The 25065-nt window shown below is 44.4% G+C and overlaps 1 protein-coding gene across 2 annotated transcripts in view; it reads left to right on the top strand.

Annotated features, from left to right (window-relative positions):
* The first annotated feature begins 610 nt into the window (after positions 1–610).
* Positions 611–25065, top strand: part of RAB3B (RAB3B, member RAS oncogene family) — a 56290-nt gene continuing 31835 nt past the window's right edge. For both annotated transcript variants that reach the window (XM_081143955.1, XM_081143956.1), the window contains exons 1-2: positions 611–822; positions 8641–8868. In XM_081143955.1, the coding sequence (XP_081000081.1) occupies positions 8641–8868 (228 nt within the window). In that variant the 5' untranslated portion in view covers positions 611–822. The remainder of the gene's footprint in view (positions 823–8640; positions 8869–25065) is intronic.

Genomic DNA, 25065 nt, shown 5'->3' with positions numbered 1-25065 from the left:
TAGGATATGTTGAGGAGGTATTATCAGCAGACTGACGGGACGTAGGGCATAGGGTAGAGGACAATGCCCAGGTTTCTGGCTTAGTTTCCTCTTGTAGTTAGCAGTTCAGATTCTGCATCTCTTCCTAAGCTTTCGTGAGGATGAAGTGATAGAACAGACAGGAAAGTGCTTTGGAAATGGCAGGTGTGGGCACCCATCATCATCGTTTACAGTATCATCAGAGCCCCCTGATCACCGCAGTAAGTTCAGTCTGTGGAATGAGGTGTGAGAATGAAGACAAATTGCAACAGAGCGCTGGCCTGGTCCCTCAGCTGGTCAGAGCACCCTCCCTGTATGCCAAGGTCGTGGGTCCCACACACCGCCAACAACCCCCTCCCGTCAGGGCGCACGCAGGAAACACCCAATGAAAGCATCGGCAGGCGGAACAGCAGGTCCATGTTTCTTTCTCCCGCTCTCTAATAAATACATTTTAAAAAACGTTTAAAAAGATAAAACACGATAGTCACCGAGATATTGGGACACTGAGGGCCTCTCAGATAGATGGATCCCCTACACCTGCGGGCAGCGGGAACGGGGCGGGGCTAACACGGACCCGCCCCTGGGCGGGGCGGGGGCGGGGCCTGGACGCGGCGGCCGCTGGAGCCTGAGCCTCAGCTTGAAGTCGCCGCGGTGGGGACCAGACCCGACCCGCACGGACCCGCACCGCCCGGCTCCACCAACCCGCTGCGCCGCCCGCCGCCCGCCGCCCGCCGCCGCCGCCCGGTCCGGCCGTCCCGCCGCGCTGCTGGGGAGCGAGCCGCTGTCCCGCACCCGGAGTCCCAGGTGAGGGGCGCGGCCCCGGCGCCCCGCGGGGGACGACCAGGGACCGGTCCTAGGCGCGGGGCGCGGGGCGCGGGGGACTGAGCGCGGGCGCTGAGGAGGAGCCCTGGGCAGCGGAGGGGACGCCGAGGAGAAGGGGGTGGGGGAGGCCGCTAAGGAAGGGGCGCCGCCGCAATGAAGGGGCGCGTCGCCTGGGGAAGGGGGCGCAGAGGGAGGGTCTACCCGGACCGCGAGGGCCGCAGGGGGAGCCCGGGGGACGGCTGGGGGGGGGGCAGCAGGAGTGCGAGAGCCAGAAAGGGGGCGCAAGGGCTGGGGGAAACGGTGAGCGGCCAGTGGAGCGCAGTGAGGGGGAAACGGAGGGCGTGGGGGGCGGGGAGAGGCGAGCGGGGAGCCGAGAGGGGCCGCGCGGTGAAGGGGGCTGGGGGGGGGGGGCCGGGGGGCGGGAGGGCTAGAGCCCGCGGGTGAGAGGAGCGAGAGAGAGGGGAGGCGTGGAGGTGACGAGCTAAGGGAAGGGGACTGGCCATCGGGGGTCGTTTTGAGCGGGAGAGGGAGTCCTCGAGGTGACGAGGGTTGGGGGCGCTGGGCAGGAGCGGGGTGGCCGGCTGGGGACGGGAGGGATGCGGAGCCGGAGCCCCGCTGGGCACTGGCAGGGCGGGCGACCCGAGTGGGGGGCGAAGGCTGGGTGCAGAGGTGGGAAGCTTGGCAGAAAGGGAAAGGGGGACGTCGGGGGGTCTGCGGGCCCGCAGAGGGAGGGGCGGGAGCTGAGGGAGCCAGGCGGCGGCGGCCTTGGACGTGGGCGGTGGGCGCCTGAGTTCTGGGCGCAGGTGAGGGCGGAGCAGCACTGGGGTGGAGCAGCCAGGGAGCCGGGGGGGTTAGGGGGTGGGTGCGCTGGGTCAGAGGCCAGGTGGGGGCCGTGGTAGGAGAGTGGAAAGAGGGTGGGCGCCCCCAGCGGAGTCCGCGGGCTTCCAGGCGCAGCCGGGTCTCGGCGCCTCGGAAGGCTGGGAAAGGGGCGCGGGTGCTGGACCCTGTTACATTGCCACCTGTGATCAGAGACAAGATGAGAACTGTGGACAGAAAGATTCGTCCCCAGGCTGACTCTGTTTTGGAGTCCAAGTGTGAGCAGAGACCTTAGGGAGGGCAGGGCCGCAGCAGCCTCTGGAAGCTAATAGAGATGTAGAGGGAGATGGGAGAAAGACAGGGCCCTCCACCCCAGTTTTCTCAGAATCCAGATGGAAAGAGTGGGGGATAGTCGGTGGAGTTAGATGCGTGTGTGCGCACAGGTGGATGCCCACCTGTTCTGTGCCTGTAAAGGGTGGAAGACAATGGGAGTCCCTGAGAAGCCCTGACTGTGGTCACAGGAAGCCCTGGTGCTGTGCTAGCCAAAGGAGAGACATTTTGCTAGAGGACGATGGGTCCGGGAAGGCTTTCTAGTCATGAAGGATTTAGCTGGTCGTGGAAGAAAGTATGTTCCTATCAGAGGAAACAGTGTGGGAGAAGGCAAAATTCTAAAATGATCTCTAGTCCAGGAAATAAATCTCCATTTTCTTAAGTATTATGATATGAAGGGAGGCATCAATAACCTGTAGAGGATGTTTAGAAAGGTTTCCCATCTAAGCTTGAACTCCTTATGGTTCCTCTTCATCTTCCCAGGGTGCAGCACAGGGCCTGGCTCACAGTAAGTGCTCTGTGAATGTTGACTGAATGAATAATCGAGCCCTGACTGTACCACTGCCTCAATTTCCTCATCTACCCCCATATTTGTGAGGATCAAATATGATAATGTGGGCGAAAAGAACTTTCATAAACTATAAAGCACCGTACAAAAGAGAAAGGCCACTGATGTTATTATACAAGGGTGCCTACATTCTGCCAGTCGCCACACCCATGGCTCTCTCTCTCTCTCCAGTCTGGAGAAAGAAGGAAGTGAACATTTTCCAAGCTTCTCTTGTATTCGAGATAGAATGCACTGAAAATACCTGGCATTTACTAGGTGCTCAAAAAATGATAGCTATTATGATACTGTTTCTGTGGGGAAACAGAGAGGAGGTAGGCTGGGTGATGGTGATGGGTTGGCAGTGGGGAATGATCTGAAGAAAGTCTGAATTAGAAAAATTAGTAGAGTATGGCTTTAGGGAGGAGGTTGCGTATAGTAGGGTGAGGTCCACATATGCCCAGCTCCCTCTCTCTCTTCACTGATAAATGTTCCCAATAGGAAGGCGGAATTACATTTACTGAGCACTTCCTATATGTCATATACTATCTAGATGCTTTACCAATAATGCTTTTACAAATGAGGAAACTGTGTTTTAGTCATAAAATTCCTTGCCAAAGTCTCACAGCTAATAAATGATAGACATGGAAACTGAATCTAGTTTGTCTGGTTTGGAATTCCAAGCTATTTCCACTACCCAGGATGACCTGATAGAGGAAAACATGAAGCACACAAAAAGAAAAATCTAAGGGTTTTATAAAGCACTCTCTCACTGACTGGTTTTAATTCTTACAAGGGTTAGCCAGGAAGTCATTTTATTAACTCACTTCATAGATGAGGAAACTGAGGCCTAGGGTGTGATCTGCCTAAGGTTACACAACTGCTGAGAGAGCCAGGGCTCAACCTAAGTCTCTTGACTCGATCTTGTGTGTTTTTTCCCATCAAGAAAGACGTTCATCTATTCACTTCATATATTGAGTGGATCTCGTCTTGCTGGATTTTAGGGCTCTCTTCTCCTTCCTCTCCCCCCTTTCCTGGCTGAAGTTGGCTTCTTCCTTAGGTACTTATTTCTGCTGCCTATCAAACTGAACACATTATTAGTTTTTCACACTAACTCTTAGAGGAGCCATTTTCTTCTTTCCCCTGGCCAGGAACAAGGGATGACTTCCCAGATGGTCCCTAGGCCTTCATCTATACTGCTTGTCACGGAGACAGCGAGCTACCCAGCTCTGTCATTTATGTGACTGTCACAAAAGAGAGGGAAGATCTGACTGATGGTTATCTTACAAGTGTGGTTCTGCATTCGCCATGTGCTGTGACCTGTCTGCTCAGATCTGCCTTGCTAGGATGATTTTTACCTCTCTTCCAAGTGTCTGTGTAGCCCCTGCCCCCACCTTGAGAAGATCCCCTCGGGGCTTACATCTGAACGTGCCTTCCAACTGAACCTCTCTGCCCTCTGCCTTTTCCTGATCTCACACCACCTACTGGGAAAGCTACGCTGTGTGCACATAAATAGATGTTGGCAGTACAGTATGGCAAGTGCTAGGACAGAGATGCTCAGGGCGCTGGGGATGCTTCTTTACTCACTCTGAAACTGTTGCAGGTTTTGTTTATTTGTTGCTTTTTAAAAATATATGTTTTTATTGATCTCAGAGAGGAAGGGAGAGGGAGAGAGAGAGATAGAAACATTATTGACCTGCTGTCTCCTGCACGCCCCACATTGGGGATCTAACCTGCAACCCGGACATGTGCCCTGACCGGGAATTGAACCGCAGTCTCCTGGATCATAGGTCAATGCTCAACCACTGAGCCACACTGGCTGGGCTGTTGCAGGTTTTTCCCCCCCTAAGTCCAGTCCAACCTAGGAGTCATTAGATAATGGAAGTTCTGGTCATGGCTTGCTGTGTGACTTTGGACAAATCACTTCTCTTTGTGGATCCTCAATTTTTGACCTGTAAAATGAAGGGGAGTGGATCAGGCCAGGAGTTGAGACTGTTTTTGACTGTTGCCTTACTCCCCACTCTCACACCTGTGGCAGACATAGCTAATAAAGGCTGATTCTACACGATGTCACAGGTATTTTTCCACACACAGTACATGCACAAAACACACTTATATACATTCTCTTATTTAAAATTCACAGCAGCCCTGCAAGGTAGGTAATATTATCATATCATAGATGAGGACACTGAAGCTCAGAGTTTAAGTGACTTGCCCAGGTTCATACATTGAGTTACTGGGAAAGCTGGGACCAAGAGCCAGGCTTTCTGTTATGATAAAGCTGCCACTCCAAAACCCCTTCTAATTCCAGGAATCTAAGAATGTAAACAGCTGCATCAGAAAAATGAAGACCAATAATATAACATTTACATCGTTAGTCTGGCACATGGCAAATGCTCACTAAATGTTTATTGAAAGGAGTAATATGCCCTGTGGGTTGACTGTAGGTCCAGTATTGACAGGTGTAAGGATGGATACAACTCAGCTTATTCCAGAAGAAGAGGCAGATAGTTAATTAAACAAGCTCAAATAATGTAGCCTAGATCAGGGGGAGGGCAGGTGAACAAGATTTGACTGCAGAATAAATTAAAGGGCCGGTGAAATAATATTGATTGAGGACCTCCCATGGGCCAGGAAATTAGGCCACGATATTTACATATGGTAACTGCTCATTCTATTTGCACCACAGTTCTGTGAAGTAGGTGGTATTTTCTCTATTTTAAGGTAAAAATGCTGTGGTTTAGAGAGTCCATATGACTTGCCCAAGAATCCAGCTGAGGAGCAGAGCAGGGATTTTGAACTCTCCTTTAACACAGCACGGTACTAGGTCTAGTGTCTGTTGTCAGCTTCGGGGCTTGGGCAAGTCCTCTTAATTTCTGGCTCTCAGTTTCCTTCTTGATCAGATGGCAATAATAATTTCTGTCGTTCCAATTTTATCTCCCAGGTTTATTTAGAGGATGATATAAGATAAAGGACATAAAATTGAGGTAAGGATCAAATCTGTGTTTTAGTAAAGTTACTCTCTGACAGCAGTTCCATTTCTAAGATTGCCCCTGAGGAAATAAACAGGAAAGCAAACAAATATTTATGTAAAGAAATGGTCACTGTGGTTTAATTTATAATAATTAAGAACAGAAAAATACCTTAAATATACAGTGATAAAGAATTGGTCATATGACACATCCTTGGATGGAATATAATGTAACAGTCAATTGAATTGATATTTATGAAGAGTTTTAAAAGCCTAGTAAAATATTTATGATATAATGTTAAGTGAAAAGGAGCAGGGTACAAAACTAATGAAAATATGATCTTAGTTATTAAAATATACATAGAAAATACAGACTAGAATGTATAGTATGTTATCATTTTATACAGATAAAAATATAAACAGACCTCTATGCTTATATGTGCAAAGACTATCTCTGAAGGATTCATGAATTGGTAACTTGTTTGCCTCTGGGGAGAGGAACCAAAGATTGGGAATCAGGGGTGGGATTTTTTTCCCCCCACTGTAAACCTTTAGGTTCATATTGCTTATTTTTATGCTTAAAATTAAGAACATAATGCAAACTGTAGATGGTGATAAAGTAGTATTTACAAATATTAAAAATTTATTTGAATTATTTCCAATGTGTGTATTACCTTTTAAATTAACAAACAATAAGATCTAATTTAAAATAGATGGCGTTTTATTGAATGAAAAATAAAGGAGGAAATACACTTAAAATGTTAACAATGGCAGTTTCTGAATGGATGGGATATCTGGTAATAAAAATTTTTCTCTTTGTACTCTTGTGGTTTTTTCTAATTTTTTACAATGACTATATACTTTTAAAGTTGGAATTCTCTCTTGTAAACAAACAAAGATGACTGGCAGCAGAGGAGGATAGTGTGAGGTCATTGTGGTTCCTTTCTTTGTTTTAGGTAGAAAAAGCATAATTCTTTTGAATTGCCAATTCTTGAAACAGGCTCTGCATCTTGTACCATGAAAAACTGAAAAGTTAGGGCTATTGACAGTTTAAGCACCCTTCCCTCCAATTTCACTTTCTTCTTCCATGTAAATGCTATGTCTCAGTTGCCAGGGGTCCAGGGAATGTCCCACACCTGCCTAGTGAGCCTTGTCACAGGGCAGATTGGTACAGGAAACGCAGCTGTGGCTCTCAGATAAAGGCTTGAGAGCTGGGAGAAAAGAGAAGAAAGAACAGAGGCCACCGGAGGCTAGTGGTGGCTTATTTAAGGAAGTATTATTAAAGGGCTGCTAATAAATTATCCCACATATTTGTCTGACCTTTCTTCAAGAGAGCTGTAACCTTATAGCTCACTGGAGAGGCTCATAGAGATAAATCCACCAGTCTCACCCTCTTTCTTTTTCCTTTGGGGGAAAAAAAGCAGGAATTCCTAAAGAGAGTGACACCCTGAACATTATCTCACATTAGGGCTGTCTTCCCACCCTTCCCTGACTACTTACCCAGCCTGTTCGAGTACCCAGTGCTGAACACAAGAAGAGATTACAGATGGAGAAGCAGGGTACCTGCAGCTGGTAAGATGTAGAAAAGCAAGTAAAGACTCAAATTAAAGACTGTGGGACCAAGTGCTTGCTGGATTATGAAGTTCAGATCCAAAGTGTTCTAGGAAAAGAGAGGGTGGTGGCAGGTCTGAGAGCATCGGGGTCTCAGGGAAGGTCTGGCATGTAGTAAATACTTGCTGAATGAATGAATGAGTGAATGAACAAGTAAATAAGCAAAGGATCTAAATTTTGAAGGATTTGGAATGATAATGACTTATGTTCACACCTTTGTGGGATTTACCAGTTTATTTAAGTCTTCCTCATTGTTATCTCATTTGAGTCCTACTGTAACAGCTCTGTGAGAAAAGCAGGGCAGAAATTGTTCTTCCTATTTTCCAGAGGATGAGATTGGGCCCCAGAGCGACCACGTGACTCTTACTAATTCAGCACACGTTTACTGAGTGCTGATTGCATACTAGGACTTGTGCTAGAAGCTAGAGAGGCAGAAATGAAGTACTTTAAGTCTCAGATACTTCGTCTAAAGGAGAAGCTAGAATAGTAAACAGTTCTGAAATAATACAAGTGCTGTTGCAGTGCTCTGGGAGCACAGAGCAGGAGTGCATGTCTCTGCCATGCACAGGGCAGGGGAGATTTCATTTGGATCTGTAAGGGTGAGTAGTAGGAGTTTGTTAGGAGAGGAATGTGTAGGCAAAAAGGAGGAATACATGTCTAAGGGGACAAAAGCAAGAAATACTGCATATTTGGGGTAGAGTGTGTAATTTGGTATAAAAGTAGCACAGGTTGGTAAGAAGACTTAGGGGAAGATAAAGCTTAGAAAGTTAATTCTTTGGGTTTTTTTTTTTTTTGATATATCTTTATTGATTTCAGAGAGAGAAAGGGAAAGGAGAGAAAGAGAGAAACATCAATGATGAGAGTCATTGACTGGCTGCCTCCTGTGCGCCCCCTACTGGGGATCAAGCCCACAACCCGGGCATGTGCCCTGACCAGGAATCAAACCTCGATTTTCTGGATCCTAGGCCAATGCTCAATCACTGAGCCATGCCGGCTGGGCCATAAAAGTTTTTAAAACGGGAATGATAGCCCTGTACTGGGCCGTTCCTGGAATGTTCATGTGTTTGCTGTTTTGTCTTTTTTCCCCATAGTAGATTCTCCTTGACCATTTCTCCAGTTTGGGTTAGATGTTTCTTGTGGGCTTCCTCAGCCAAGACTTCCTTACTGCTTTGTTTCTCTTTTTTTTTTACTGTACGTGCTTTTTGACTCTATTCTGTGGCCACTCAGAGATCAGACACCATGTCTGATTCATATTTGTATTCCCCATGCCCAGCACAGGGTTTCACCCAGAGCAATGTGCTCAGTAAATATTTGCTGAAGGAATGAATGGGAGGAGCTGGGTTCCACCTAATCCTGAGACAACATTGGGACAGGTGCAGTAATGGGGTGATTCTGAGTAGTGTGTGTTTCCTCAGTGATGCTGGGGTGGGGAATGAGTATGTGAATGGTGGAGTGACCATTAAAAGGTTGGTGAGTGAGGGTGACACTTAGAGATGTGTTTCTGAGTGACCACGTGTCTCTCCTGCAGATGGCTTCAGTGACCGATAGTAAAGCTGGAGTCAAAGATGCCTCCGACCAGAATTTTGACTACATGTTCAAATTGCTCATCATCGGCAACAGCAGCGTTGGCAAAACCTCCTTCCTCTTCCGCTATGCCGATGATACCTTCACCCCAGCCTTTGTCAGCACTGTGGGCATCGACTTCAAGGTGAAGACAGTCTACCGCAATGAGAAGCGAGTGAAGCTGCAGATCTGGGTGAGTCCGGGGCATCTTGGGCAGGATTATCCTGACAGGGGACTAGTCTGCTAGAATCAGGCCTGCGGGGTGGGGCCGGTTTGGAACTTCTGGGTTTTACAGCATCAGGTACTAATGCCATTGCTGGTCTGGCCCCTGGACTGCCCCTTGCTGTTTTTATACAAGTTTGCTCTCCTCTGGGGGCTCAGTTGCTTCTGCTGCTTAACTATCCAAGAGGCTTTATCCTGGCCTGTACAAATGAGTGACCAAAAATCTGGGCTTTGGAGTTAGAGACCTTAATTCAAATTCTAGGTCTGCCACTTACTTATAATATCATCTACATCATAGGACTACTTATATATGGGTGCTTAATATAGTTCCTGGAACATAGTTAATGCACAATAAATGTTAGCTATTGTATCCATAGTCTATCACTGCATAACAAATCACTCCAAAACTTGATGGCTTAAAACAACAATAATAATTCATTACCACACAGTGTCTATGATCTGAACATTTGAGAGTGGCTTAGTTTCTAGCTTGTGGCCTCTTATGAGCTTGCAGCCAGATGCTGGCTTGGGTTACAGTCATCAGAAGGCTTGAGTGGGGCTGGAAGATTCCCTTCAAAGGTGGCTTATTCACATGTGTGGTACTGGCTGTTAGTAGAAGGTCTTAGTTCATTCCCATGTGGCTCTTTCCACAGAGCTGCTTAAGTGTCTTCATGGCATAGCAGCTGACTTCCCCTAGCTCTTGGAGAGATCCAAGAAACCAAAGTGGAAGTGGCAGTGTCTCCTATTACTTAGCCTTAGAGTATTCTATTAGTCACTGATTAAATGTAGGAGGAAACTATACAATGGCATGAATTGTGGGAGGTGAGGATCATGGGGGACCATCTTGGAAGCTGGCCACCACAGCTACTATTATTGGTATCTACCAGTGGTACTAATAAAATATATACAATATTTGAGATGATATAGCAACATATAGATCATATACTTTTCAATAGTGAGTTAGCACCTAGATTAGAAATTTTGAAAATTTGTCATTTTAAGTATCCAAAACATGTATTACTTATTATTGGACTTGTTAAATATACATTAATACATTGTGCATATATCTTATTGGTATAGTCTGAATACAGTAATTTTTTTTTATAAATTATTTCCATATATTAATATTACCTTACCCTAGCTAGTTTTGCTCAGTGGTTAGAGCATAAGCGTGTGGACTGAAGGGTCCCAGGTTCAATACCTGCCAAGGGCACGTACCTTGGTTGCAGGCTTGATCCCTCGCCCCAGTTGGGGCACATGTGGGAGGCAACCAATCAATGTCTCTTTCTCTCACATTGATCTCTCTCTCTCGCTCTCTCTCTTTCTCTCTTCCTTCCACTCTCTCTGAAAAGCAATGGAAAAAATATCCTCAGGTGAGGATTAAAAAAAAATGAATAAAACATATTACCTTATAATTACCCCAAGAGGCAAGTATTATTTTAATACACTCCTATTTGACAGAAGAAAAAAATTCAGATTCAGAGAATAATTAACTTGCTTTAGGTTGACCACACAACTATAAAGTGGGATTCCAGCTTAGATCTTCTGATTCTAAATTATGTGCTTTTCTGTACACTGTTGAGAAGCACATTAGACCTTATAGAGCCTATATTTCCATGTATGACAATGTTAAGTACTAATTTATATGGAGATAAAAGTTAATTTTGTTCATTTTATCTCTATTAAAAGCATTGAAGAATCATAAATCATTAAAAATGTCAGAAGCTATACAGACCATTTAGTTTGTTGGTTCTAGAAGTGTGGCCTCTAGATCAGCAGCATCAGCATCACCTGGGAATTTGACAGAAATGCAAGTTCTTGGGCCCCTCTTCAGACCCACTGAATCTGAAACTCTGGGATATCATCTAACAATCTGTGTTATAACAAGCCTTCCAGGTGGTTTTGAGGCAGGCTAAAATTGAAGAACCACTGATCTAGTTTAACTACCTCATGGCGAGAATCAATAAGCATTTATTAAGTACCTATTATGTGCCAAGTGCTTCCACTTAAGTTATCTGACATGTTCTTTGCAGCCAACACACGGGGGTAGAGGAGGGGTGGGGTGTGAGAGCACAGGATATTTGGGGCATGGTGAGCAACACAGTTTAATTAGAGTAAGGCTGTGAAGGAGCAGGGATGATGTGCGGAGTTAAATTTTATGGAGAGGCTATTAGGTGGCAGCTTGGGGGTCAAAGAGACCTTGCACAACAAACAGAAGGTTCTTGCCATGGGTCAGAGGGTAAATGCCTGATGACTCCTTAGGAGAAACTATTAGAGTTTATTTTATCTGTGAAGAGAAAATAAATGTTTACTAATACTTATTATAGAGATTGATAAAGATGTCTTCATTTGCTCTCCACATCAGATGGTCACATATTCTACACTAGAAAAATGTTCAGGTAGGAATAGACATTCTGCCCTTCTAAGGGGTTGGCAGTGGAGGCTCCCTCACTTTTCATTCATTTTTAGCCCATCGTGAGCTTTTGCCGTTTTCCTGTGCCTGGTTAAGTGGATTTATTGATTTTACTACCTAATTTTAACTAAATGAACCCTCACAATGGATATGTGGCTTTAAAAGAGTCCTGCAAAGAAACCTCTGATTGAAGACTGTACTAATTATAGGGAGCCCAAATGAGCACAGAAAATGGCTGAACTGATATTTCTCTGACTCCTAGCACAACTTCATTGTTGGCCATGTTTTGAGGTAAAATAAATGACAATCTAATTAGATTTGACCCAATCACATTGCTTTTACTAAAAAAAAAAAAATTAGGAAAATTTTTTGGTGTATGTATGCATATGTGCTTTTCTGTAAAAAGAGTTTTCTGTACTGTTCATAAATACACTAAAATTTAAACATTTAAATAGTATTTATGTCATTTTATGTATTTTAACATCTTTTGTGTACAGAAGTAGAAGTATGTATATATAATTTAAATATACAAATATTGTGGGTGCTGTGTCTTCATTTTTCTTACTTAATAGGGGCATAAATTTGGATAAGACTACCATAGGCATTGGGGAGACATAGATGTGTTTTAATAAGGTCAATTTGCATTTTAGAAAAATCTCTGGTTTCAGTTTGGACAATAGATGGGAGTGAGGCAAAGAAACTAGTGGTTTGTCTAAGTTATAAGGAATTGAGTTAAGTGTATTAGCCTCCGCAGGCTACCATAACAAAAACCCACAGACTAGATGGATTAAACAACAGAAATTTATTTTCTCACAGTTCTGGAGATTGGAAATCCAAGATCAAGGTGTCAGCATGGTTGATGTCTGGCAAGAATACAGATGCCTTCTTGCTGTGTGCTGACCTGGCCTTTCCTTGGTGTATACATGGAGAGAGAGTGAGCCAGCTCTTTCATGTCTCTTCTTATAAGGATACTAATCCTATTAGATCAGGGCCCCACCCTTATGACCTCAGTTAATCTTAATTAGAGTCCCCATCTCCATATATAGCCACACTGGAAATTAGGGCTTTAACCTGTGAATTTGGGGAAGTATACAAACATTTGGTACATAACACTAAGACAATGACAAAAATGACATACATGGAAATGAGGGTAGAGAGTTAGGACTAGAATTTACAGAATCGTATATAGAGAGGAAGAAATACATATCTACTCATATATATTTACTTTGGTAAACAAAATTTCTGTGATTTTTTTTTTAAGCAGTGTGAGCTTTGGTAAGTCACTTCACTTCTGTGAATAGATAATATCCTCAACTGTAAAAGCCTGCCAGGCTTGTTGGGGGGCCTAAATGTGGTAATATACTATTGTGCCTGGCACATATTAGGAACACAATAAATGGTAGGTTTCTTCCTTTCTCTGCTCTTGATCCACATGCAAAGGGTGACTGGGCCCCTCCCAAGGTTTCCCACCTGTCGTTTTAGATGTGCTGGAACTGCATTCAGGGACTCACTAGCACAGCATGAAGTGTTCATTTAAATTTCTCCAGCCTATTTGATCTCTCCCAGAGGATTGCAGAAAGCCATTGTCAGGGCGAAAGGTGGAGAGGGAAGAAGAGGAGGCTTGAGCATCTTTGAGAAGAACCATTCACAGAAGGAGTTTCTGTCATCTCTGGGGGATGTTGGATGATGAAGACATTGATAGTACCTTGTTCCCTGGGGTCCCTCCCCACATAGGTTCCTGAGAGCCCCCTCTGTAACCTGGGAGGTTAATTATTGTGGATCAAAGAAGAGAATCTTACTGGGGAGGTGGGGGTAGGGGCGAAGTCTTATTAATAGAGAGTGAGCATGAACAGGTGTGAAGGGAGGGAGACTTGGAAGCTCCACAGCAACAAACCTGACTGGAGGCCACTTACTGCTGGGTGCTGGTTGCCAAGCAACCCCTGGAGACCTGTGGGAAGAGAAGAGCGGGAGAAGGCCGTTCGCTGCCTCTAGTGGGGCCCATTGCAGGGGCTATTGTGTCTTATGCTGGTCAAGGGGAGAATCCGGGGGTCTATGGGAGGACTGAGCTGACCTAGGACTTTGGAGTCCTGGCTCTGTCCCACAGTTATTATGTGTATGGAGTGACCCTTCACTTCCATAGGTTTGTTCCCCCAACTATCAAATGGAAAAAGTAATCGTTGCTTTTCTTGCTTCATGGATTGTTGTGAAGATCAAGTGAAGAAACGGAAAGGAAAGCCCAAGGAGAATTATGAAGCCTTGAGTAGATCAGGACAACTATGGATATTGTCAGCCATGCGAATTCTTCTTGTATGTGCTTTATTTTTTATTTATTTTTATTTTTTTACATCTTTATTGATTTCAGAGACAGGGAGAGAGAGGGAGAGAGAGACTTGAAACACCAGTGATGAGAGACTCATCATTGATTGGCTGCCTCCTGCACGCCCCCAGCTGGGGACCGAGCCCACAACCCAGGCATGTGCCCCGACCAGAATCGAACCCCGATCTCCTGGATCCTAGGTCGATGCTCAACCGCTGAGCCACACCCGGCCAGGCTTGTATGTGCTTTAAATCATTCTATGTGTCTTTCATACCTTCCCTCTGACTCAGGGAAGTGGTTACCTCCTTAAAGAAAGAGTGGTTGAGACCAGAGATATCAAGTTAACTTCTGCAGAGCCAGGCAAAAAGCTTCATTCTTTCATTCAATCAGTAGACATTTATCTGGTACTCACTTTGTGCCAGGCATTGTGCTAGCTATGGGGAAACATGGAGTGTACACTCCAGTAGGGGAAATAGACACTAAGTACATGAATAAAAAATATCTAATTTTATCTGTGGTAAGGGCCCTGAAGGAAAATAAATAGGCTTGTTTCGAACCCAAGCACTGGGACTCAGAGCTCAGCAATCACTGAACTGTGACTTAGGTGTCTCATCCCTGGGCTTACAGCGGGAATTCTCAGGCTCAACCCTTTTCACAATTTAAAAGGCTAGCTTAGCTGATGACCTTCCCCACGCCAGCTCACCCCAGGCATGGTCCCTGTTAGGGGATGTGGTAGCAGTGGCCTCCACCGTGGAAAAGACAGAATATTCTCCTTCCCACTCCCACTAGTGAGGCTTTTTTGGTGAGTTGCATGTCATGTAGTGTCTCATGTGTCTGGGGTTACTGTTATAAAGACAGGAATGGACCAGCAGGCCTGTCCAGAATTTTTCTGTTGAAGGTTCAACTACTCTGTGTTTTGTGAAGGATGTATAAGCCACTGTCCCTACTCCTGGGCATGTCCTGGTATTACTATTCTCCTTCCTCTTTCTTTCACTTCAACCCCCTGCTCTGAAGCCCACAGTCACTGGGGTGCTTGTGTGTACCTCCATCATTCTATTTGTTTCGCTGTGTTAGTAATGATTTTTTTAAGAAATGTGTAGAAAGCACTAACATAGTGCCTGGCACAGAGTAAACACTCAACAAATGTTAATTTTTATTAAGATTCTAGGGAGGTTGAGAAATGATACTCCATTTCTTCCCCACCTAAGGTTGGAATCAATTGAGAGATAAATGCAGGAGGCAGAGAGATGGGGAGTAATGTGACAGTCTTATTACTGGTAAAAGCTACGATGACGCACATGGCTCAAGTCTTCCAGGAAGTGGATCTTGCTAATACTTCACTTTGGAGTCAGATAGACATACAAATCCAATCACAAGCTGACAGGAGTCGCTAGCTGCAATTAGCCCATACAATATTCAGTGACCCAGACTTACTAATTCTTAAGGCCTGAAGCATCCTACCCAGGTCTGCAGTAGAAGTCTCTATCTCCCTGGACAGTCTTCCCCATGGAGGGGGGAAAGAGGGCTCCTCCGCTAATAGCTTCTTTTTATAATCAAAGAGATAGATACAAGTAAGCATGCACTCCAAAGGGAGATTAAGCAGAATGGTGAAAGCTGAGCGAAATAAGAGGAGTCTTAAAAGATTTCCGGGGAATCTTGAATTCCACAGTGATGAGAGTGACTCCCTGTGTAACCAGGAGCTGAGACTCAGATCAGGTGAGATGGGGCTGTTGGGCAGTCAGCTAGGTTCACTGACTAGCCAACTACCTTCTTCTCACATGCAGCCTCGATGAAATTTTAGGTCACCACATGGCTTTGGAGTCACTCATAAATATTAAAATTAGTGAATATTAAACCTGGGAATGTCAAAGACCTCTACTTTAGATATGAGTACAATAAAATGTAATGGGAAAGATAATCATAACAGAAACCTAGACCAAGGAGGAGCGTGGCTCTTGGGCAGTCATTTAACAAATATTTACTATGCCGGACATTGGGGATAGAGAAATTAATATGAATAGGAAACATTCTCTGCTTCAGAACTGGTGAGACTGAAATTACCTCTAACTCCGAAAGTGAAATAAAATGAGTACCGTAGTTCTCTTATTTTGGTAAGAGAAGCAAACTAGGACATTAAAGAGAGGTTGATTTTTCCCTAGACTTTAAGAATGTGTAATAAGGGGTTGTTAGATGAGATTGGGCAGCTGTTTCATGGGCATCTGTATTAGTTTCCTATTGCTGCTCTTACAAATCACCACAAACTTAGTGGTTTAAAACAACATATATTATCTTACAGTTCTGGACATCAGAAGTTCAAAATGGGTCTCTCTGGGCTATAATCAGGGTGTTGGAATGCACCCTTTGGAGACTCTAGGAGTCTGTTACTTGCCTATTCCAGCTGTTAGAGGCCTCCTGCATTCCTTTTCTTGGGGCCCCTTCTTCCATCTGCAAAGTCAGAGGTATAACATTTTCCAAACTCTCTCTTTCTGATCTTGCCTTTCTTTCATAAGGACCCTTGTGATTACCTTGAGCTCACATGAATAATCCAGGACAATCTTCCCATCTCAAAACCTTAATTTAATCACACTTGCAAAGTCCCCTTTGTCATGCAAGGTAATATATTCACAGGTTCTGGTGATCAAGATGTGGATATCTTGGTGGGGTGGGGGGGCGGTATTATTCTGACTACCACAACATCTATTAATAACATGGAAAAGATCTAATATAAATTCTCCCTTTCTTTCAAGGCTTTACCTCCAGTTCCTTCTCCTCTAGTGAGAGCCCCCTGTGCTAACTGCCTGAAACAGGTATTGCCTGTGTCTTAGGCTTACCCTGCCTGCTGAGAATGCCTGTCACCTTGTTAGGTGCTCACAAGCCTGTGAATTTGGAGCTCATCACAGAGGCTGGAGTCCAAAGAAAGACAGGACTTTACTAAGGGTTCACTGTAAGGTCTCCTAACACATTCCAGTGCTTCTCCTGCCACCTGCAGGAAGGTGAAATCTGGCCACCTGAATATAAGTTGGGTCTCTCAACAGAGGGACCGACGGGCAGCACAAAAGAGGCTGGAGGCTGAACAGGCACAGGTCCCTATGGCTCCAGGAGTATGGAGACGGTTCCTGAGCACAACAGCCCATACTCAGCTCTTATGATAATCAGAATTGATTTTTCTAGGCAGCAAGTTTCCTGGTGTGGCTGCAGAGACATGTTGACACTTTCATCTCCAAAGTCTGTAGGAGCCAGCTGCTAGAGGAGGTTTAATCTGATCTCTAAAATCACAACAAAGACTATGGGAAGTCAAATCAGAATTGCAGGCATAGCCTGCCTTTGTAATTTGCAAATACTTTGATCAGTAATCCTCATTAGCTATTCAAGGGGCCTCCACTCTTTGGGCACACGGACTCCTACCCTTCACCCAAATTGGTGCGGGAGAAAAGGAAATAACCTACAAGCTGTTTGTGGATTCTTTAATTCAATAAACATGTGTCATGTACCTATTATGTACCAGGCACTGTCATAAGAGGGCAAATAAACAGCTACAACACAATGTAAATGACATAATAAAGGGATGAAGAAAGTGCTGTAGGAACACGGGAAGAAGCTGCTACCTTTGCCTGGCAAAGTAATTTTGGGCTTCACAAAGGAGGGGACATTTGAGCTGGGTCTTGGCAAATAGATGAGTTTTTCAGGTTAATGTTGGGGAAGATCTTTACAAGCAGAAAAAAGAAAAAGACAAATGAAAATCCATGATTGCTTTCAAGGACCCATTTTTGTGCCTGGCTGTAGTAGGCTGTGCAGGGATTGGTCAGACTCAGGGGCACTCAATGTAGCAAGAGAGATACAACATGTACACAAACACAGATGATGCCATAGACATGAATGATGCCTTGAGAGAGGTACAGAAAGTTTGAAGGGAGTACAGAGAGGAAGTGCACCCTCTCAGCTGGAGAGCATGTTAGGAAGGTGGCCTTGTGGTAATAAGAGTTGGCTCTAGCTTTTAATAACATCCTCAGAGGCAGGATCATCCTCCATCCAGCTCTGTAGTCCAAGGTGACCTCTGGTTTTGACTTAATGGCAGTGTGCCGACATCCCCTGTAAATGATGTACTTGTTTAGGAAGCAGTGCAGCATGTGGTTTGGAGTAAGTCTGAACTGTGCTCCGAACCCATTTCTGCCACTTCACCTTGTTGAAGTCCAGTTACCTCTCTGTGCTTCACTTGCTTCTTTCTAAAGTAAAGATAATGTTAGCAACAAGCACACAGTGTCTTTGAGAGAATGAAGTAGGATAATTCTTAGCCTGCTGCCTGGTACATAGTCAGCGCTCACTAATTGGAAGCCTTCATTATTATTAACTCTGTTGTTCTCAAGGGTAGATTTGTGGCAACCAGGAGTCTGGATGTGATCTGAGCTAGACTTTGTATCCTTTTTAGGAGTTGATGCACGTTCACCTGAATTCTTTCTCTGAGTCCTGAGCTGAGTCTGCAGTGGTTGGTGGCTGACCCCTTTGGCAGAGCCCTGCCCTGATGGCGCGTGCAGTGTAGCTGGGGAGATAAAACAATTCAGGAAACCATAAAGACCTAAAATGTGTTGTGCTGAGTGAATGCAGTGAAAATTTAAAAGAAAGAGCTCAGTATTGGGTAGAGTGGGTAAGAAAGACCTCTGGGAAGGAGGGGGTGCATTGCAGGATGGGGAAGGGAGGAGGGTATAAAATAGAGACATTCTAATCCCAGGAGTCGACGTGAGCTGCGGTGGGAGGCAGACATCAAGGGAGGGGGTAAGTTGCATGCTTTGTGTGATGTTCTTCCTGTGAGGTGCCTGGACTCCTCCCATTTCTTCCAGTCACACATATACAATGTTCGGCAGCCATTCTGACCACGCCAAACTTCTGCGTGTTTATTTATTTATTCATTCAGTCAGTCATATTTACATTGTATGCACCAAGCATTGTTCTAGGTGCTACAGATACAGCAGTGAAAGTAACAGACAGAATCCCAAATTCCGTATTCCCCTAGACTAGCAATGAACAAGTAAAATATACAGTGTGTTCTCTGGTGATAAGTGCTCTGGAGAAAGATCTAGCAGGGTAAGGAGGATAGGAAGTGAGGGGTGTTTACAGATTTAATCAGGGTGGGCAAGGTAAACTGTGAGCAGAGGATTTTTTAGTTAAGCCCTGAAGGAGGTGTGGGGTATTTGGAGGAAGAGTATCCCAGGCAGAAGGAACAGAAAATGCAGAACCCCTGAGGCCGGGGTATGCCTGGTACAATCCAAGAAGAGTAGGAGGCCAGTGCAGCTGCAGCTGGGGGACAGTGGTCAGCCGTGAGGCTGGAGAGTTAGTGGGAAGGCCAAGTTGTGCAGGGCTTTGAAGGCCTTTGTGAAGGTTTTGGGGTTTTTTGTTGTTGTTGTTTTAAGTTTTATTGAGGTATAATTTTAAAACTGTACATATTTAATATATGCAATTTGATGAGTTTGGACATATGCAAACACCCGTGAAACCGTCACCACAATCAAGATAACAGATATATTCATCACTTCCAAAAGTTTCCTTGTGTTCCCTTCCCCCTCTTTTTTTGGTGGTAGGAACACTTAACGAGAGATTTACCCTCTTAAATTTTTAAGCGCACAGTACGGTATTGTTAACTGTAGGCACTATATTGTATAGCAGATCTCTAGAACTTAGAACCACTGTTTTATCCTTAGAACCACTGTTTTATCCTATGAGTTTGACTATTTTAGATATCTCCTATAAATAAAAACATTGCCCTTCTGTTTTTGGCTTATTTTACTTTAGCTTATTTTATAATGTCCTCCAGGTTCACCGATATTTTTGCAAATGGTAGAATTTTCTTCTTTTTAAAGACTGAATAATATTCCATTGTATGTACATGCCACATTTTCTTTACCCATTCATCCATCAGTGGATATTTGTGTTGTTTCTACATCTTGGCTATTGTGAATAATGCTACATTGAACATGGGATGGCAGAAATCTCTTTGAGATCTGATTTCAATTCTTTTGGGTTCACACCCAGAAGTGGGATTGCTGAATCATATGGTAGTTCTCTCAAAGGACTTAAATAGACATTTCTCCAAAGAAGACATATACATGGCCAGCAGGTACAGTAATCCCCCCCTTATCCCCAAAAGATACGTTCCAAGACCCACAGTGGATGCCTGATAGTACAAAACCCTATATACACTATGTTTTTTCCTATATACACATACCTATGATAAAGTGTAATTTATAAGTTAGGCACACTAAGAAATGAACACCAATAATAATAAAATAGAATAATTATAACAATATGCTATAATAAGAGTTATGTGAATGTGATCTCTAGAGATATCACATTCCCTCTCTCTCTCATAACCAAGAGGCCTACTAAGTGACTAATGGATGGGTAATGTATACTGTGTGTATATGCTGGACAAAGGGATGATTCATGTTCTGTATGGGAGGGAGAGGGATAGCACAAGATTTCATCACGCTACTCAGAAAGGCATGCAATTTAAAACTTATGAATAGTTTATTTCTGGAATTTTCCATTTAATATTTTCAGACTGCGGTTGATCACGGGTAACTGAAACTGTGGAAAGTGAAACTGTGGATAAGAGGGGACTACTGTATATATGAAAAATGCTCAGCACCACTATCATCAAGAAAAGGCAAATAAAAACCACAAGACCTCACATTCTTGGTTATAATAATAACCAAGAATGGTTATTATTATTTTTTTTTTAAAAACCCAAAAGATAATAAGTATTGACAAGGATATGGAGAAATTGGGAGCCTTGTACATTGTTGTTGGCAATGTAAAATGGTGCAGCCACTATGGAAAACTGTATGGAGTTTCCTCAAAAAAAATTTTTTTTAAAAATATGTTTTTATTGATTTAGAGAGAGATAGAGAGGAAGAAAGATGGAGAGAGAGAGAAACATTGATATGAAAGAGAAACATCGATCGACTGACTGCCTCCCACATGCACCCCACCCCGACTGGGATCAAACTGGCAACATTTTGGTGCACAGGACAACTCTCAACCAACTGAGTCACACTGATCAGGGTCTTCAAAAATTTTTTAAAAGGCTATGGATTTTACTCAAAATAAGATGGGAGGGTTTTGAGCAGTGGAATTACATGATCTGACATACATTTTAAAAATAAACTTTATTTTTAGATAATTTTAGATTTATGTAAAATTTGCAGTGATAGTACAGAATTCCCATATATCCTTCACCCAGTTTCCCTAATATTAACATCTTACATAACCATGGTGCATTTGTCAAAACTAAGAAATTAAAATTGGTACATTATTATTAACCGAACTATAGACCGAATCCAGATTTCACTAGCTTTTCAAGTAATGTCCTTTTACAGTTCCAGAATCCTATCCAGGTTATACTTAATAACATATTTTAAAAATTGAGGTATAATTCATATGTCATAACATTCACACTTTTAAAGTATACAGTTCAGTGATTTTCAGTATTCACAAAATTGTGCAACCATCACTACTAATTCCAGAAGATTTTAGTGACTTATACTTTAATATGTAACAGGATCATTTGAGGCAGGATTATGCCTGTTTCAGGAATAATTTATAGACAGGCAAAGGGCAGAAGCAGGGAAGATTAGTTAGGATTTGTAATAACCCAGGCAGGGAATGATGGAGGCTTGAAGTAGGGTGGGACCAGTGGTGGTAGTGAAAGTGGTCAGATTCTGTGTATATATTGAAAATATTGCTGGCAGGATTTGCTGATGAACTGGATGTGGGGAAAGAAGGAAGGGGAGGCCTCAAGGATGCTGCTGAGGGTTTGGACTGAGCAACTGGAAGGCCAAAGATGCCTCTGACCCCAGTAGGGAAGATGCTGTAGGGAGAGCAGGATTTGGGGAGACAACTGGGGACTGAGAGTTGGTTAAGTTTGAGATGCCTGTTAGATAAACAAGTAGAGCTATAGCATCGGCTGTTAGATAAATGAATCTGCAGTTCAGGGCAGAGGTCCTGACTGGAGGTAGAAATTAGCAAGTCATCAGCCTATTGGTGGTATTTAAAACCATGAAGTCAGACAAGATCAACAAAAGAAGGAGTTCAGGTGGAAAAAAGTTCTGAGGACTGAGCCCAAAGTCATTCCAACACTAAGGTGTTAGGAAGATGTAGAAGAATCAGCAAAAGAGACTGAAAAAGAGCAACTGAAAAGGGGAAGGGTGGTGTCTTTGCAGCCAAGTAGAGATAGAGTTTTACAGAGGAAGGAGACAGGTGTGTCAAATGCTACTGCTACGTCAGGAATGTGGGGACTGAGAACTGACCCGCAAATTGAGCAACTTGGAGGTCATTGGTAACCCTTTTTGGTGGAGTAGTGGGGATGAAAGCCTGATTGGAGTGGGATAAGAGAATTGAAGGCCCCACGTGTACATGGTACTTTGAAGGATTTTTGCTCTTAGGTGGAGAGGGCAAATGGGTGGTAGCTGAAGGGGAAGGGGGAAGAGAGTCAGAAGAAGTTTGGTTTTGTCGTTTTGTTTTTAAGAGTAGCAGCAGCATGTTTGTGTGCTGGTGGAACAATCCAATAGGGATCAACAAGCCAAGCAGCCGACAAAGAAAAACACAAAACTGATGCTATAGGGAGAAAGAGGGGACTTGCTGGGACAAAATCCTTGAGTTGGTGAGAGGGGGATGGGATCACAGGCAGAGGCGAGTCCTTGCTGGGAGCACAGACTGTGACACATCCACGTGAACAGGGGAGAGAGCAGGGGGTGTGGGCACAGGTGTGGGTAAGGGCTGCGTGTGCCGGGGGAGTTCCCCCGGATACAATTTTCTGGTGAAGTAGGAGGCAAGGTCATCCGCTGAGAGTGAGGGTGCGGAGGAACTGAGAGGAGAATGTCATCTAGGAGAGTGGGAGAGTGAATAGGCCAGGGAAATGAAGTCTGATTGCTGATTAAGGTCCCACTTGAAATTAGTGATCATAAATTTAGATTCATGAATTCATCAATCTGAAGCAAGGTGGTGTGTTTTTCTCTAACCGTGTTTTGCTCTGTGGATACAGTCATAGAACAGGCAGAGAGTTGGCTCCAGTGAGAGTGGTTTTGCTGAGAGAGTGTGACAAAGCAAAGGAGAGCCCAGGGAGTCAGGGTGTACGCAGGGAAGCCGCTGTCATAATTGACCACAGAATTCAAGCCGGGCAGAGAGGGAGGTGAGGACGCCGGGGGGAAAGGACAGAGAAGGGATGGCAGGGGGCCGAAGACTGTTACTGGGAATTTAGGAGTGGGCCAGAAAGGTCACAGGGATCTGAGAGTGGAAGGCTTGAAATTACTGTTGGTAATGAAAAAGTGTGGGATATGATTGTGAGGGTGAGTGGCTGAGGTAGGATTAGAGATCAGCATCATTGGAGGAGAGGAGTGTGAGAAAATGAGAGTCCAGGATGTTGGAAGGCCCGTCTGTGTGGATTTTAAATCACCAAGAATTACGGAGAGAGGGACAGTGAACCAGGTGCCGCTCGCTGGTCAGTAGAGGGACACGTGGGTGGCATAATCTCATGGTGTGAGGGTCAAAGCTGGAGGTGTTTTGTTTTCTGAAGGAGGGAAGCAGAATGATTTGGAAGCAGGGATGGGAAGCAACATGTCTCCCACCTCCTGGCCCAGTGATTCAAAGGTGGCGAGAGAGGAAGCCACCATCACATGGTGTTGGGGCTTTCGGGGACGCCATGTCCTCAGGGAGAGCCAGGTTTCACTTAGAGCAAGGAGGTGAAGAAAACATCCAGGAGAGAGGCTGAGGAAAGAGGTTTTTCTGATGACTAACTGTGAGTTTCAGAAGGCGCAGGGAAAGCTTTCGGTGGGGAGGGGAGGAGGGGAGGTTAGAAGAAATGACGTAGAGAGCTGTGTGGGAATCAGAGCCCAGGGATCACAGATGGTCTGGGAGACTTGGGCTTCTTGCCATGACTGCCATGAATGGAGGGATAAAAGGTGCAACAAAAGGCAGACAGATGGCCCCAAGGCAGGCAGTGTTGTGTGGGGGGCATGGGAGGAGAGGGGAGGGCCTTGCACCTCCTTGATCCCTGCTTTTAGAGGCCCAGAGGCGGTGGAGGTGCCATTCTTGCTCTGAATGCCTGGCGTTGTTCTCACTTTCACATGTCAATAGTTATTGTGGCAACTATCATTTATGTAAAATATCCTGACCTGTAAAATGGGGTGATGATACCTCCCACAGGGTTGGTGTGAGGTGCCAGGTAGCACAGGCTAATACCAGCACTGTACTCAGTGCTTTCATCAGCTCATTTCATCCTTACAACAACCCTGTGAGCTAGGTGCTATTATGATTCCTATTTTACAGATAGGTAAACTGAGGTCAAGAGACGTTAGGTCGCTTCCTCAGGTTCACTCAAATACCAAGAGGCAGAGTCCAGGTTTGAACTGAGATCAATCCGACTTCAAAGTCATATATGCCCCGGGCCCTGTTCCTCTCCTTGTTATATTGTCACATAGGTAAGGACTTGGGTACTTAGAACGTACTCAATAGATGGTGAAAATGTTAAGAGTTATAATTTACTGGGCAGCAACTCTGTTGTGTAGGTGCTTTATATGCTTTTTTTGGTAATTATCACAACTATTCTGCACAGAAAAATGAGGAAACTAAGACTCAGAAGTTAAGGAACTTGGCCAGATCTTACCAAGACAAGTAAATAGCACAGCTGGGATTCACAATTAGGGCTGTCTGCCTCCACATCTGGTGTTCTTTTCATACCCAACTGCCTTCCCCACTCTTCCCACACCAGGGACCTCACAGGTGGCTGAGAGTCCGTATCATAGCTGAAATTGGGAGCCTCCAAGCAAACGCTACCAGAAAGGGGGAGTTATCTGTTGCAAACTGTCTCCTGTTTGATTTCCAGCTCCTCTCCTTTTCTATCACCCTCTTCTCTCCACCCCACTACAACTTCACCAGTGATTCTAATGGGCATCCAAGGTTGTCTGACAATGATACGTGGGTATGTAATTGAGTGACTTGGCCCTTAATGCAAGTGCTCTGCAAGGAGCTGCTGCAGGTTCTGGCACCGTGGGAGAGGAGGGGTGGAAGCTTGATTAGTTCAGCTGTGGTGTAAGTAGAATGAACATATGGCACCAGCAGTGTGACAGGTAACAATGATTCTGAACCTCAGTTTCCTCAGCTGTAAAAGAGGAATAATATTTAGGGCTACTTCTTTGTAGTGCAGTAAAGATTAAATGAGACACTATAAGGAGAGGACCCAGCATAGTGTCTGTAACGTATTAGGTGCTCAATAAATTTGCTTTAAGTTACACAGTGAGTGGTAGAACTGGATACATTCATGAATGTTCTATTGTGCCATTCTGTTGTGATTGATCTTGATTACAACCACTCTTAAGATTGTGAGCTGTGGGATTTAGAAGGTAGAAAAAGCAGATGTGACGCATGGCCCTTTTACCCCCATTTTCAGT

This window comes from Miniopterus schreibersii (assembly GCF_964146895.1).
Source record: "Miniopterus schreibersii genome assembly, chromosome: 8".
NCBI classification, from domain to species: Eukaryota; Metazoa; Chordata; class Mammalia; order Chiroptera; family Miniopteridae; genus Miniopterus; species Miniopterus schreibersii.
This window is presented reverse-complemented; position numbering and strand designations above follow the sequence as displayed.